Source organism: Carlito syrichta, unplaced genomic scaffold, assembly GCF_000164805.1.
Source record: "Carlito syrichta isolate Samal-C Ts95f unplaced genomic scaffold, Tarsius_syrichta-2.0.1 Scaffold302327, whole genome shotgun sequence".
Taxonomy (NCBI): Eukaryota; Metazoa; Chordata; class Mammalia; order Primates; family Tarsiidae; genus Carlito; species Carlito syrichta.
In genome coordinates this window covers 371,362-388,220 of record NW_007246423.1, presented here as the reverse complement: position 1 = coordinate 388,220, position 16,859 = coordinate 371,362, and the positions used below count along the sequence as shown (strand labels likewise).

Below are 16,859 nucleotides of genomic sequence, written 5' to 3'. Positions count from 1 at the left end.
TTAAAATTGTTTCATGAACTTTGAGTAAAAGAAAAGACAACATTTCTCGATGAACAGACTAAGATAGTGTTATTTAAAATATATTTGCAGCTGGTTGAGCACGGTGGCTCATGCCTGAAATCCCAGCTCTTTGGGAGGCAAAGGCAGGAGGATCACTTGAGCCCAGAAGTACGAGACCAACCTGGGCAACCTTGTCTCTACAAAATTTTTTTTTTAAACATTGGCCAGATGTGGTGGTGTGTGCCTGTAGTCCCAGCTACTCAGGAAGCTATCTTTTTATTTGTAGCACATATCTATAAGCTTAGTGGCTTAAAGCAATACAAATTTATTAACTTAGCGTTTTGAAGGTCAGAAATTTTAAAATCAAGGTGTTGGCAGGGCTACATTCCTTCAGAGGCTCTAGGGGGAGAATCCATTTCCTTGTCTTTTCTAGCTTCTATTGGCCATCTGCACTGCTTGGCTGGTGATCCCTTTTTCTATCATCAAAGTCAGAAATACAGAATTTTAAAATGTTCTGACCTCTGCTTCCCTCTTCAAATCTCCTTCTCTAATTTTAACCTTCCTCCATCCTTCTTGTGGTTAGACTGGGCCCACCTGCATAATCCAGGATAATTTCCTCATCTCAAGATCCTTATCTAATCAAATCTACAATGAACCTATTCCCATGTAAAGTAACATTTTCACAGGTTTCAGGGATTAGGATTTGGACATCTTTGGGGACCATTATTTTGCCTATCACACCTTAGGATATGTGCTGTATGTAAAACTGATTAATCTAAAGTAATTAACGTTCAAGGCTTTAGATGCATACTGCCAAATATTCATTAAAATATCGATCCTTAATTGATACTCACATCTATATTGACATCTTTTTATCACACCCGGTCCTTTCCAGCATTTGATATTCTCATTTTAAAAAGTCTTTGCACTTTTGATACTAGCATAAGTACTTTATTATCTTTCTTTTCAAGTGAAGACACAAAGGTATAAAGAAGCAAAGAAACTTGCCTAAGTCACACAGCTGGAAATAGCAGAGCTAGCATTCAAACACAGAATTCCACAGAGAAAGAGGTGGGTGGATGATGGATGGATGGATGGATGGATGGTTGGAGGTAGATAGCTAGAGACAGATCCATATCCTAACTCTTTCTTACTCAGGATGGAGGAATACCTAATGCTGAATATTAGGTGGTTTAGTGGAAAACGATTTGAAAAGAATTAGATAGTGTGCAACCCCTTTGGGTCCTCTCCCACTGTGGGAGCTTTTCTGTCCTGTCAATAAACCCCGCTTTCTCAAAAAAAAAAAAAAAAAAGAAAGAAAGAAAGAATTAGATAGGAGGAGACTTGGAAAGGGGAAATGAGGAATGAAGCAATTGAAGTGCGTAGGTCTTATGACCAACCTATGCTCTCTAGACTAGTGCAAAATTGTGAAACTTAACTCTTCTTTTAGAGGTGTCTACAGCAGAAATTATACCCATAGCATTTTTCAGGATAGGGTTTGAAACTTTATGAGTCAATAGTGATGAAAAGTATAAACTTTCAAGGAGAGTTAACTACAAAGCAAAGAGGACTCAGAATTGCATGACAGATTCAGAGATTTTCTTAGGCTAATTTTGGGATATTTATGAATTAATTATTAAATATATTCTAATATATATTATAAAATATTATTTAAATAGTTACATATATATTTTTTGAGTCAGAACCTCACTCTGTCACTCAGGCTGGAGTGCATTGGCACCATCACGACTCACTGCTGCCTCAACCTCCTTGGGCTCAGGCAATCCTTCCACCTCAGCCTTTCCAGTAGCTGGGACTACAGGTGCATGCCGCCATACCCAGCTAATTTTTAATTATTTTGTAGAGACAAGATCTTACTATGTTGCCCAGGCTTGTCTTGAACTCTTGGACTCAAGCAGTCCTCTCGTCTTGACCTTCCTCAGTACTGGGATGACAGGTGTGAGCCACTGTGCCAGGCAAAAATAATTATGTATTTAAAACAAATTCTTTTTAAAATTCACATTTAAATACATACACATTCACATTTAAGCTTATATCACTTCTCATTTTTTCGTGGATACACAATACAAGGGGAGACTAAAAAAAAAAAAAACCCAGGAATTATTTATTAAAAAATTGTGTATTTATTCTTGTGTTCAAACTTCAGTCATCTTCAAAGTACTCTCCATTTGATGTAATACACCTGTCATGATACTTTTTCCACTGCTCAGAACAGTTTTTGAACTCATCAATGTTAATGACTTTTAGTGCTTCTGCCATTTTTTATTTCACGTCTTTCATACTGGCAAAACATTTTTGTTTGAAGACGTTTGTCATCCTGGTAAACGAAAAAAGTAGCTGGGGACAAGATGAGGTGAATAGGGAGGGTGGGGCATGAGAGTCATGACATTTTTGGTCAAAAACTGCAGAAACTTCAATGCAGTGTGGGCATGTCATTGTCATAGAGGAAGAACCAGTCACCTATTTGCCGCAATTCAGGATGTTTCGTCTGCAAATTGTGACGTTACCTTCTTAAAACTTCCAGATATGTATTTTGGTTGACCCTTTGATCCAGAGGAACAAATTCCTAGTGTACTACAAGAAGCCTTTCCTCCAAAGAGATACTTTTTTTTTTTTTGCGTCCTCCCTCATAGTTGCTCTGATAGATATTTACTATCTGACAGTAGTACTGTTGGTACTATATTTAAGATATTTGTAAGATAGATAGAATTTTGTAGGTTAGCCTGGAACTTCACTGTAGGTGTTTAAATTTGACTTAAATGCCAAACAATCTGCTTAAAAATGAACTTTGAGATGGATAGTTATAAACATGTAAGCTCAAGCTTATTAAACACTTTTCAAGTGAGTGCAGTTTTCAGAAAAAGGCAGCAAGGATGGTAATTAGCAGTAACCAGGGAGACTTCATAACTCACTCATTCTCATCGATTCTATCAAGAAATGTTCATCGTGGGCCTCTTCTGTACCTATTATGGCAGTGTCTAGGTGCGGAGAGTGCCCAGATTCATGAAACATGCTTCGGATGCTGTCGATGGCGTAGCTAGTGAGAGAGGCACTGTCCTGAGAAACTACAGAACTGTAGAGTGTGATGAGAGGCATCAGGCCCTGTTTCAGACCTGTGGCCTCAGTGAAGGTCCCCTGGAGGAGGTCATGCCCGAACTGAGTGAGTTCCGAGGGACCAAGAACAATTATCTAGAATAAGCGAGATTGTGTTTGCATTGGACAGGGTAGTACAGGTTTTTATACTGTTTGCAGTCACTGGGATTGAAAACCACCTGTATAGTTCAGTTTTACCCAAAAGACCGTATATGTTTGTGAGTGTGGTGGGTGGGAATTTGAAGACATTGGGATTGGCCAAGGAACTATGTCAAGAGAAGAGTCCAGATCATGCTAAGCAGCTTGGATTTTATCAGGAAGACAGTTGTGGACTATCGAGATACTTTTAAATAAAATTTTAATGGTTATGCAATAATTGTATATATTCATGGGGTATATGTGACATTTTGATACTTGTGTGCAATGTGCAATATTAAATCAGGGTAACTGGCATATCCATCACCTCCAATGTTTATTGTTTCTTTGTGTTGGAGACATTTAAAATCCTCTTTCCTAACTATTTTGAAATATACAATAAATTATTAACTATAGTCATTCTACTGTGCTATAGTACACAAGATCTTATTCCTCTTATCTAACTCTAATTTTATACCCATTAATCATCTCCTCTATGCCCCCAAATTGTATAAATATTTTGCCTCCTGCAAAAGACATTTAAGCAGTGGAATGACTTGATTAGAACTGGAAAGAACCCTGGAGAACACCATAAGTAAAAATTCACTGATATGAGTTCAAAAAAAAAAAAAGAACATTTGATGCTGTAATTTTAGAAATTGACATAAGGTATTATACATATTGATATGTGTAGTTTATAAAATACATATCCATTTAAAGTCTGAACACAGACATCTCCATAAGATTTCTAAAATACAGATTTTCTAAAAGAAACAAAAACAAATGAAGGTTTATCTTTCATTTACACAAAATGTAATTTTAAAATAAACAATCTCAGCCGGGCTCGGTGGCTCAGCCTGTAATCCCGTGCTTTGGGAGGCCGAGGTGAGTGAATTGCCTGACCCCGCGGGTTCAGGACCCGCCCAGGCAACTTGGCGAGACCTCATCTCTACGATAAATCAAAAAATTAGGGGACGTGATAGCGCGTGCCTGTAATTCCGGCTACTCGGAAGGCTGAGGCGGAAGGATCACCAGAGCCCAGCAGGTCGAGGCTGCAGTGGCCGGGAGCGGTCACTGCACTCCAGTCTGGGCGGCAGAGTGAGACTCCAACTCAAATAAATAAATAAATAAATAATCAATCTCATATCACTTTCCAAGTGATTTTATCTTAATAAAAACTTGATGGAAGGAGGCATTTCTTAATTTTTGGAGAAGAATTTATTTTAAAACACAGAACATCATTTGTAAAAGGGCTTACAAACTAGTAATCACTCAGAGAATTGTTGAAAGGTCTGAAAAATTACAGAAGTTAATTTTATATTTTCTTTTTAATAGTCATTATCAATAACGTTTATTATCAATACAGTTTGACCTTTGTTTCATTAACTCGAGAACTACAGACAGCGGTTTGTTGCTTATTCTTGTTTTGTTTTGTTTTTTTGAGTTGGAGTCTCACTTCGTCGCCCAGACTGGTGTGCAGTGGCCGCTCCCGGCCACCACAGCCTCGCCCTGCTGGGCTCCGGCGATCCTTCCGCCTCAGCCTTCCGAGTAGCCGGAATTACAGGCATGCGCTACCAGGCCCGGCTAATTTTTGGTTTATCGTAGAGATGAGGTCTCGCCAAGTTGCCCAGGCGGGTCTCGAACCCGCGGGCTCAGGCAATCCACTCACCTCAGCCTCCCAAAGCGCTGGGATTACAGGCTGAACCACCGAGCCCGGCTATTCTTGTTTTTTAATGGTGGGTGACAACCAAAACAACTATTCCAAAGGGAAAACAGATCAACCTTAGTGATAACTATCTTCTCTCTTTGTAATGATCAATATTAGGATAAATCATCTGAAGTAATCCTGACATATACAAATATTTAACAAATTATTACTGAAATTAGAAAATGTGGTTGATTATCATTGTGCCAAAGTTTTGTTTTTGAGATTTCTAGTATAATATGGTATTGTTATAGATATTGCTATTAATGTTGTTCATATTAGATATTTGAGTTGCTTTTAATAACATTTTGGTAAGTTTTCTAAATTAAGTATATTTTCTTAAATCAAGAGTCCAACTGCTTCTTCCTCAAAAGAGCACAAGGTGACTATTAAAAATAAGGAAAATGGTATTTTCATGGTAGGAATTCACTTCATAAAGAAAATTTGAGGGAAAATTACCTTGTGATTCTTGTATTTCAGGGGGAAATGTTGTTTTATTTTAAAAACTTTCCTGACTTCTGTAAATTTAAGCTTTGTATATTAAACCTTGCAGGATTAATGCTTTGCACACGATAGTCAATAAATGTTTGTTGAATTAAGTTGGTCTAAATAGGAAGCGAACCTGAAAGTATCTTCTTATTACACATACAAACACACACCATCTAAACAACTGAGGTATCTGTTAGGATTGGACTCCGCTGTCATAATAGAAACATCCAAAATAATAATGACTTCAAGAAGATAGAAGTGTGTTTCTTTCTCATAAAATACGCCTAGATTTGGTAATCCAGCGCTGCTGTGCAAACACATGAAAGCCTTCAGTCCTCAGCTCCGTGCAGTTCTTTGTGTCCCCAGCTTTGCAGAGCGTCCCTGTCTTCATGATCCCACCTGGCAAGCAGATCTCCAGTCATTACATCTGTTTTCCAAACCTGGAGCGGAAAGGCTAAAAAACATAAATAACTACCAATCTTCCTTTTTAGAAGAATTCCCAAGAGTGGGATGCACATCCAGCTGCCATGGGGGTGTGGCAGGTAGTTCTTAGGTTGGTGCAGTGCCTCAGTGAACACACTTGATGTCTGGTTATTGAAGAAAAGGGAGAAATAAATGTTGGATGTGCAAATAATTTCTGCAGAGATAAAGGACTAGAAATTATGTTTTTGAGTCATTAATACTGGGCTGAAGCAAAATTTACTTCAGAAAAACTGAGCACTAAGGAGAAATTAGGAAGTTCTTTGAATTCTGTAATAGGAAGATGATGTTTGATGTTCCCCTTCCATACTGTATTCATTTGCTTTAGTGTTGAGTTTGACATAGGGTGAGTATTGCTTAGGTAGTTTGAAATGGGAAGAGGGACAAGGGAATTGAAGATTGATATAATCAAAAGGCACGGCAGTATTTCCCCTATGGTCTATCTTTGTGAAGTGGTATAAGTCTCTCTCCTAATAGACAATTACAAGTAGAAGGAAAAAAATTAAGCATTTATGCAGTGTTATTTCATTTTGGTACCTACAGATCAGTTTTTCTCTGCACTGAATGTAGAAACAGAAACTTTAGACCTGCCTGGACAACTTGGTGTGACCTCATCTCTACAATAAATAAAAAATGAGCCAGGCATGGTAGCGTGCGCCTGTATTTCCAGGTACTTGGAAGGCTGAGGCGGAAGGATCGCCGGAGCCCAGCAGGTCGAGGCTGCGGTGGCCGGGAGCGGCCACTGCACTCCAGTCTGGGTGACGGAGTGAGACTCCAACTCAGAAAAAAAAAGAAAAAAAGAAACAGAAACTTTATATTGTTTGCCATAATGTAATTATAGACTTGCTATTGCTATCCTTTAATAGGTTTTAAAACATAGTATCTCGGAAAGGTCAACCTATAGACAAACATGCCATGAAAGAGTATTTCTCTTGCATCAGTTCTTTAGTTTCTAAATAGCAAATTAGGGAGAAAAGACCAAGATCTGTGTTATATAATGGCAGGTAGTGAAAGATGATCTGAAGATCTGCCCTTCTTTTCTAAATGCTCATAGAGTATTAGGGATAGAAAGTATCTTTAGAAGTTTGTTTAAAGGGGCTTCCTCCATATTGGACAAAATCAATACATCTCCTAGGAGGAAAATATTCTACCCTGTCTTAAAAAATATTTCCCTCATAACTCCCTATTTCTCTCTTTCATTCCGGGGTTTGCTGGCAAGGTCAGGAAAGTTTTTACCTTTAGCAATTTTAATCTCTTGACTTTAAATTTTACTCCACCTCTTAATTATTATTATTTTTTTTTTTACATAGAGGTTGGAACCCTCTGGTTATTGCCGTTTGTGAAGATCCCTTCTTATGTTTCTCTAAAGTTTTCAAAAATACTTTTCCTGCAATCCATCTCCCAGATGAACAGTTATAATTCTTCAACTTTTCTCACTTGTGTAATTTTATAGCCTTAATAATAATAAATTAAAATAACAGTTATTATCATCATCATTTATTTAGTTTTTTGAGTTGGAGTCTCATTCTGTCACATAGGCTGGAGTGCAGTGGCATGCTCACAACCACTACAGCCTCGACCTGCTGGGCTCAGGGGATCCTTCCGCCTCAGCCTTCCAAGTAGCTAGAACTACAGGCATGCGCTGCCATGCCTGGCTAATTTTTTTTATTTATTGTAGAGACGAGGTCTTGCCAAGTTGCCCAGGCTGGCCTCAAACCCCTGGACTCAGGCAGTCTTCTTGCCTTGGCCTCCCAAAGCACTGAGATTACAGACTTGAGCCACTGTGCCTAGCATTGTTATTCTTATCTATTTAATCTATAATATTCCAGATAGATGCTAGGCAATAATTAGGAATTTTAATAATTATTGACCATCTGCTATATGCTAGGTGATTTTATATACTTTATTTCATTTACTTTTTATAATAGCTCTTTATGGGAACTATTACTTTGTTCATCTCATTGATGAGGAAATTGAGGCTTAGAGAGGATAAGTATATATTTTTTTAAGGTGACATAGTGAATGAGTGTCAGATCAGAATTTGAACACTCATTTCTCTGACTCCATAGGCCATGCTTTCCCCTTTATATGTGTCTTCTCTCCAGGACTTCTGTTGATGGCCAGTCCAGTGACTGTAGAGTTGTGCAGCCATGTGTAGCTATCAAATTTTAAATTACAGAAAATGAAATTAGATTAAAAATTAATTTCCTCAGTTGTACTAGGCGCAAGTTAAGTGCTTAATGGGTTGTAACTACCATTTTGGGCAGTGCAGATACAGAACATTTCCATAATCACAGTACGTTCTATTGGATGGTGCTGTTCTAGAGTTTCAAGTGAGCTCTAATTTCATCTACCTATATTTGGAAATTATTTTTAGGAACTAGCCTGTGCCCCTGGAAATTGAGGCTCCCTACGTCCTTATGACTAAGGGAACTGCAGGGCTGTGCTGTCTTCCTGCGGTCACTGCCAAAGGTGGCTAACTGAATTGTTTTCTCTCTTCTGTCCTGCCAGGGAAAGCTTTAGGTCGGGGGAGTGGGAAGGGGTCAGGGGAAGAAAGAGAGAGACAGAGACAGAGGGAAAGAGATAGAGACAGACAGTAGCTGTGTTAGCTGTAATACCTTATCACATAAATATGATTTTAAATGGACTTTCCTCTAGCCTTACTGGAAAGATTTCTTATGCCTCTGTTTTCTCAAGTCCCTCCTCAAAATTCCTCCACTTCTCCAAATTGCATTATATTATTTGCCATAACATTTTTATTCCACCTCATGTCAACTTCTTCACTGGGCTTCTTTTAAAACATTAATTTGCCATCTTTCTCTCCTGTACCACTTCTCCAGTCTTGGTCTGTCTTTTGGTATTTTGTTGAAAATAGTGTCTCAATCTCCCAAGGACATCTCAGTTCTCAGTGCTAAGGATATGATGAGTTCACATGACTGAAGTAGTTTCTTAGCCACATTCTAGCTACTTGTGTCTTGTATTTAGTCAGATGTTAGTAACAATAATCTAAAGTATGTCTTGACCCAAAGTAAATTTTTGTTGGTTGACTATTAGCTGAATATCTAAGGTGACTTTCTAAGAATATTGCATGCATCTTTGAAAAAAAAATTTAATGTTTTTTTATTTTATGTCATGTATAGAATGATTTATTAGTGATTTTTGAAATGCAAGAACGTTAAAAAAAACCCAAAGAAATAGTGATGATAGTGCTAATACTGATAAAGCATTTGGCAATGATTTTAAATTCAGAATCCTTACTAGCCTGTTTGTGCTTAAGTGCTTTTGTTCCTAATTAAGCTAGCACTCTGAATGAATGGAAATAGATATTGGATGTATTCAACTGATCTTTCATTTTACAACTAGATGTCAGTGTTAACATGTCTGATTAAATGTCTCAGGTGTGATTATAAGGAGTAATTCAAATAGTTACTCATCTATATGAGATACAGATCAGAAAATAAATGATGAAGGAAAAGAATTTTTGTTTGTTTGTTTTGTTTGTTTGCTTGTTTGTTTTTTGAGTTGGAGTCTCACTCTGTCACCCAGATTGGAGTGCAGTGGCCGCTCCCAGCCACCGCAGCCTCGACCTGCTGGGCTCCGGCAATCCTTCCGCCTCAGCCTTCCAAGTAGCCAGAATTACAGGCATTACCACGCCCGGCTGATTTTTTGATTTATTGTAGAGGTGAGGTCTCGCTGCCCAGGCGGGTCTCGAACCCGCAGGCTCAGGCGCAAAGAATTTTAAAGACTGCTTTCCTTATCTTATTTCAAAGTGGGCCAGTTAATTTTATGTTTGCATTTTTAAATATTAATTTTTCCCACCTTAATAACTATGCATAAACAATTAAATTTTTTGATTTATCTGGTTAGGAAAGTAGAATGTGAACTTGAAAACCTTTTCACTATTTCCAACCAGAAATTCTTCCCTACAGCATTTCCAGAAAGAGTGATCAGAAAAAGAAGGAAATTATTGCTATTCAAATGTGGGATGTTGGGGTGTGTGTGTGTGTGTGTGTGTGTGTGTGTGTGTGTGTGTGTGTGTGTGTGTGTGAATTTGGTCCGGGTATAAATGGAAACATGATTTCCTTATCTTTTCAGATCCAATCTGACAAGTTTTAAAATACTTTATATTGGTTTTCACTAAGTAGAATGCCTTACCTTTTTTAAACCAAGCTTCCTGTTGATGAGTATGAATTTCTGAATAATAACTGCAATATCATGAATAAAATCCAGGTAAAGTAATACATCAAAGTACTGAAAACACATCCCCCTCTTCCACTTCCACCAAAAGATCCTAACAGATCCCTCGCCCTGGTTCTTTCTTCCCCTTGATAATTACTATTCTTGAATCACTTAAGTGATGGAGCTCACATAGGCATAATTTTATACAGTTATATTCACTTTAACATTTTTTAAAAACCTGTTTATGCAGCTTAAAAGTAAAGATTTTTAGAGATAATAGATTTAAACTGTGTTAGGACATATCAAGACAACTTATATTTGTGGCTCAATTCAATATTTTATAGACCTGGCAGGTCTGCTTTTTTTTTTGAAAGCAGGATTTATTGTGGGAGGGGACCCGAGGGGGTTGCCCAGGTTTGCTTTTTTAAACTGTTATTTGTAAGTTTGACTTTTTCCTTAGAAGCACACCAATAACCCCCAAAATTCTGTTTTGAAAAGGCAAGTTGGATTTGTGTAGTATCTTAGTACATCTATTTCTCTTAATGGAAATAACTCTTTAGGTTATGCAGCAGGTCTTATAACAGTCTGAACTATGTGCATCAATTCATGCAAACAGGGCATTTGCTTATTGGCTTTAAAGATCTATGCTTTCTGAGAAGGAATTTTCAGTTCATTGGTCTTTGCATCACCACATGAAACTTATTTAAGGGTTGCTTTTTGTCAGTTTTTATGACCTCCAGGCACTTAACATAAGAACATGAAATTAACTATTGATTATGGTATAGATTTAACACATCGCTGTGGATTTTCACTCAGCCTGAAAAAAGATAAAAGTTTTATTAAACAACTCCAGGCAATCCCAGTTTGTTGATACATAGTGGAAATGCAAGCAGGCTGCATTATGCTGATTATAACATGTCTTATTTAACAAAACAGTACAATATAATAGTACAGTGACATTTAATTCTGAGCTCACTTAAAATGATTAGTTGTAGCTGAGTTTTTTACCTGAATTATAATAGTGTAGTGATTTTTCAAATGAATCCTTATATATTAATTAATTTTTTTTTGGTTTAGAACCTTTCTTGATTTATGCTTAAATATCTCTCTAATACCTTTGACAAAGATGTGTTGTATAACTTTAAATTTATTTTATACTAAGGCAAGTAACTAGTTATTGCATTTAAACTCAGTGGAGGTAGCTACCTGTGGTATTACTAACTAGACCCCACTAGAAGTTTCCAGTGACCTATACACGGGCACAGGGGACCTTACTCTTCAGCAGGATACCTGGGGGATAAATGGTCCTCGCTGGGTGTCTTGAGCCTGGCAGGCACTCAGTAAATACTTTCTTGAGCTCACTGTGCCCTTGTTTTCTCTCTGGTCTCATCTCTTCTTGGCCTCAGTGGAAGGTTGTGATTGTTAGTTCTGAGTGTGTGTTATTAAAGCAATAAGTATTTGAACCTTGTATATAACATTGTAATGTTTACTCTGATGATTTTTCTTAAGCAGTCTCAAATACTTTTGTTTTTAAAGCTTTTCTCATTTTCTCCTGATTTGGAATAGGGTATATGCATAACTAGTTTTTTTCATGTTTTAGGGAAGAGAACGGTCGTTGTAAAATACAGCAGCAGCTACAAGTACAGAGTTCAAATTCTGACTGTCATTAAAAAATATGATACCAATATCAGAATCCGAAAGCACTTTGAAAGCTTTCTTTATCAGCAAGACAGAAGGGCAGTGAAGGCATACCTTTATAATCATTTCCTTATTCTTCTCATATTCTCTCTTGGTCTGTCAAAACTTTTCATTTTTGGTTTGTGAACCTTTTATATTTGGACATGAATTTATTATTAACCTCATTTAAAAACTTATCTAAGCTTTAAATGGGTGAATTTTGTGTTATATGAATTATATTTCAAGCTGTTATTAAGAAAAAAAACTTTACCTAAAGGCATCTTCAGTGGTATTGTGAAGCAGCTTTGTATTAATGTGAGAAGTTGAGAGGCTAATGGTAATTTATTTATGTCAACTTTCAAATGAGAAGACTTTTAAGAATATACTTCACTTTCCTATTTTTGGTTTGTTTTAACTTAGGAAAACTTTCTATTGGCTCATAAGCTTATCTTCTTGAGGAAGGAAAGCAAGTGTAAGAGGTAACAACTGAAACATTTAACTCTTGTCTTTTGTACTGGAATGTTGTTAGAAGGATGAACCAAAAGTGCACTTTCCAGTGTTTTACTTCGTGCTGAGCTCTTTCTGGCCTGGCCCTCCACTGACAATCTGAGATCCGGCTAGATCAGTGAGGAAGGAAGGAAATGTACTGCTAGGTTCTGCTGTTTTGATTTTTCTCAATAATGAACTTTCTTTTGAAGATATTCCATTTATCATTACAGAAAGCTGTATACCTGCACAAGTGGTAGCTGCCATTGATGTCAACACTGTTGCTAATGAAGTATACAAGTTTAATTTTCCTCACACACAGTTACTGACCAAGACAATTGAAGTGAGTAATATTTATGATTTAATAATAATATAGCGAGGGAATTGTGATCAAAAAATACTGCCAAATATTGACTTCTGATGGGTTTAATTGTGGGATTAGTTATATGTAAATTTAAAAGTTTTTGAGAAGGAAGTTAACATTTATATTCTTTCAGAAGATAGCCACTATTTTTTTTTTTTAATTTCTAGTTATAGAGAGCGAGGTCAAGGAAATGAAATATAAGAAGATACTTGACTTCTAAATGCTTGGTTCTGTGGTGATATTAAACTTCCTTTAATTCTTTTCTTCTATTCTGTATTTGTATGCTATATATGGTATATAAGGAAGGCTGTCATTGGCTTTTACTTACTAAATGCTTCTTTTTTTTTTTTTTTTTTTTTTTGAGTTGGAGTCTCACTCCGTTACCCAGGCTGGAGTGCTGGGGCCCCGCCTGGCCACCGCAACCTCGACCTGCTGTGCTATGACAATCGTTCCGCCTCCGCCTTCCGAGTAGCCAGAATTACAGGCATGCGCTACCACGCCTGGCTGATTTTTTGATTTATTGTAGAGATGAGGTCTCACCAAGTTCCCGGGGCGGGTCTCGAACCTGTGGGCTATCCACTCACCTCAATCCACTCAAGGCGCGGGATTACAGGCTGAGCCACCGAGCCTGGCTACTAAATGCTTCTTATAGCAAACTTGTCAAAGTTAACCTAGTTCATCTGTAATGAACTCAGCAGAAATATTTAACACCAATGTACATTGAGTTATTTTTTAAAAAATGAAGTTGTGTTTTTTCTCCCAACATCTTATCACAAAAGACTTTGCATACAAATTTTCCATGAAACCAAATTTTCATATAATAAACTATACCCATTTTAAGTGTGCATTTTGAGTTTTGACTAACGTATCAACTGTGTAACCACCACAATCACAATCAGGACTTAGAACGTTTTCATCATCTAAATTATTTCTTTTAAAAATTTTTTATTTTAAAGATGTGGGGTACAACTCAGAGTTAGGTATATAAATGGTAAGTTTGGGCCCCACTTTGGTTCCCACTTCACTTGGTTCGAGATTAGATACCCTTATTGGTGAAGTGTGCTCCCCTCTCCCTCCCCTGGCAGTTTTCCACTATTGCCAATCCCTTTCTTTCTTCTTCTTTTTTTTTTTTCTTTCTATTTTTTTATTTTAAATATGTGAGGTACAATTCATAATTAGGTATACAAGTAGTCATCATACAGGTGAAGTTTGGGCCTCCCTTTGGTCCCCACTTTGCCTGACTTGAGATCACGTACCCTTATTGATGTTGTGTGTCCCCGCTTCCTCACACTGGCAGTATGCTGCTACTGACAATCCCTTTCTTACAGTGTTATAACAGTGTTCAAGGTCCGCCTATGAGTGAGAACATGTGGTACTCAGTTTTTTGTTTCTGTGATAGATCACTGAGTATTATACCCTCTAAGTCCATCCAAATTGCTGTGAAGTTCATAATTTTGTCCTTCTTTATGGCTGTGTAATATTCCATCATGTATATGTACCACATTTTTAAAAAATCTAGTCTACTTTCAGTGGGCAGCATGGTTGGTTCCATGTTTCTGCTATTGTGAACAGTACTGCAATAAACATGTATCCTCTGGTATCTCTTTTGTAGAATGATTTGAGTTCCTCCGGGTACATTCCTAGAAGGTGGATTGCTGGGTCGTATGGAAGGTCAATTTTTAGATCTTTTAGGAACGGCCACACTGTTTTCCACAGAGGTTGTACTAATTTACACTCTCACCAACAATGTGGAAGTGTTCCTTTCTCCGTCCCCGCCCCCCCACCCTCTCCATCATCTATTGTTTTTGAGTTATTGATGATGACCACCCTGACTGGAGTTAGGTGGTACCTCATTGTGGTTTTAATTTGCATTTCTTTGATGACTAGTGGGGCTGAGCATTTTTTCATGTAACTGTTGGCTGCTTGTATGTCTTCTTGTGAGAAGTGTCTATTCATCTTTTACCCACTTTGTAATGGGGCTGTTTGTTTTTTTCTTTTTGGCACATTTGAGTTCCTTGTAGATCCTAGATGTTAGGCTTTTGTCAGATATACAACTGGCAAATATTTTTTCCCAATCTGTGGACTATCTCCCTGCTGTCTTGATGGTTTCTTTTGCTTTACAGAAGCTTTTCAGTTTGATGAGGTTCCACTTGTCTATCTTATCTCTTATAGCATGGACATTTGGGGTTTTGATCAGGAATTGGTTGCCAGTTCCAATTTCCAGAAGTATGTCTCCTGCGTTTTCTAAGGTTCTTATAGTTTGAGGTTTTACGTTTAGGTCTTTGATTAAATTATCCCTTAGTGTCCCATTTTTATTAGTCTTCAATCCCAACCAAGACAACAATTGTTCTGCTTTCTTTCGTTATAGAGTAACATTTCTCTTTGTATTATGTCATAAACAAAATCACAAGAATGTAGCACTTTTAAATGTAACTGCTTTTGTTTCGTGTTGATGTTTTTGGAATTTCATCCTTGTTGTTGCATGTATTGGTAGTTTGCTTTTTTTTTTAATTACTGAGTAATATTTCATACAATGGAGTATTATACTGTATAATATGTATATCTGTTCACATGACTATAGACATTTAAGTTATTTCTAGTTCTTGGCCATTACAAATGAAGTTGCTATAAACATTCATATACATATCTTTTCTTTTCTTGTGAATAAATACCTAAGCTTGAAATTGCTGTACTATATGGCAAACTTCTTTGACTTTATGAGAAAAGTCAACAGTTTTCCAAAGGATTTTTATTATTTTACATCCCCATCATCAATATTTCAGTGAGAAATTTTACACTTTTGCCAGTACTTAGTGTTTTTAGTCTTTTAAATTTTAGCCATTCTAGTGAGCATGTAGTTGTATTGTGGTTTTTAATTTCCATTTCTCTGATGACTAATAATGTTAAGTATCTTTTCATGTGCTTATTGGCCATTTGTACATCTTCCTACCCAATTTTTATTATTTGGGTGTTTGTATTATTATTATTTAGTTGTGAGAGTTGTTTATCTTTTCTGAACTTAAGTTATTTGTCAGGAATATGCATAATAAGTATTTTACCAATTCTGTACCCTATCTTTTTATTTTCTTAACTGTTGATCAAAATGCAGAAGTTATCATTTTTTAAAAATTTTAGACAACAGTAGATGATCATTTAAACATTTACTTCACAAGGAATTGAGCCCTTACAGGAAATGCAAATGTGACCAAGATATAGTCTTTGTATTTAAGAAACTTGCTGTTTAGTGCAGAAGTTGGACTGATAAACTGTTTTCTTTGGGACTTCTGATTGATTGTTGCATAAAGATACTTCTGTTCCAAAACTCTATTCCCTTTTCTAATAGAAATAAGAGAAAGGAAGGGAAATAAGGTTGGAAAACTATTATTAATAAAAATAGGATTTAGCCTTAATCTAAAATGAAACAGAAAACTGCAAAGAATAGTGTCAAATGCAGTTGAAACAGAACAGAATTGGAGGATGGCAGAATTGCATGCAAACCTCCACATAGCTTGTGCAAAATAATTAAGGAAAAAATGGCAAGGGAGAATAGAAAAATATACCCAGGAATTATTTGTCAGTGACTGTTAAAGTCAGAACAGATATTAAGAAAACCCAAACCACTAAGCTGAAAGTTTCATTGCAACCTCTGTAGCCCTGATCTCCATGAGTTGAGAATATAGATGAAGGACAGAGGCATTCTCCAAGTTAAAGGACCCAGCAGGTTCTTACTGGCCAGTGTGGTGACAAAGTACCTGAATGGAAGCTACCACTACTTCACCTCATTTTTTTTAGCAAACTCCCGAACTCAAGTGGCCTCTGTTAAAAAATGAGTAATAATTAGAAAGGAACCAGTTTGAGGCTATACTTAATATTTTTTAAAGGAGGCAAGAAGCATAAACAAAAAAGCCAGAAATGCAAAAATAGAAATGATGTAAAGAAGCAGAAGAAAATTTTAAACATCCCTATCAACTTCAAGAATTAAATAAAACATGGTATTTTTAAAACAAGAACTCAAATAACTATATTTTACAGCTCAAAAGCAATGATAAGACAATAAGACTTAAAAAGTATCAGAGGTCTAGGAAAAAAACAGGAGAAAAATGAAACCATTATAGACATGAAAGTCATGTCAGAGGAACAAAAAGTCAAATGGACAGTGCTGTAGATAGGGTCATGAAGGATGGAGCTTGAGAAAAATAAAGCAAAACAAAAGGGAAGGGAATACGGGTC

The 16,859-nt window shown here is 36.7% G+C and overlaps 1 protein-coding gene across 3 annotated transcripts in view; it reads left to right on the top strand.

The window, feature by feature from the left end:
* TRDMT1 (tRNA aspartic acid methyltransferase 1) overlaps nucleotides 1-16,859 on the top strand; it is a 53,920-nt gene that overhangs the window by 15,806 nt on the left and 21,255 nt on the right. For all 3 annotated transcript variants that reach the window (XM_008056334.2, XM_021711509.1, XM_021711510.1), the window contains exon 2: nucleotides 12,499-12,608. In XM_008056334.2, the coding sequence (XP_008054525.1) occupies nucleotides 12,499-12,608 (110 nt within the window). The remainder of the gene's footprint in view (nucleotides 1-12,498; nucleotides 12,609-16,859) is intronic.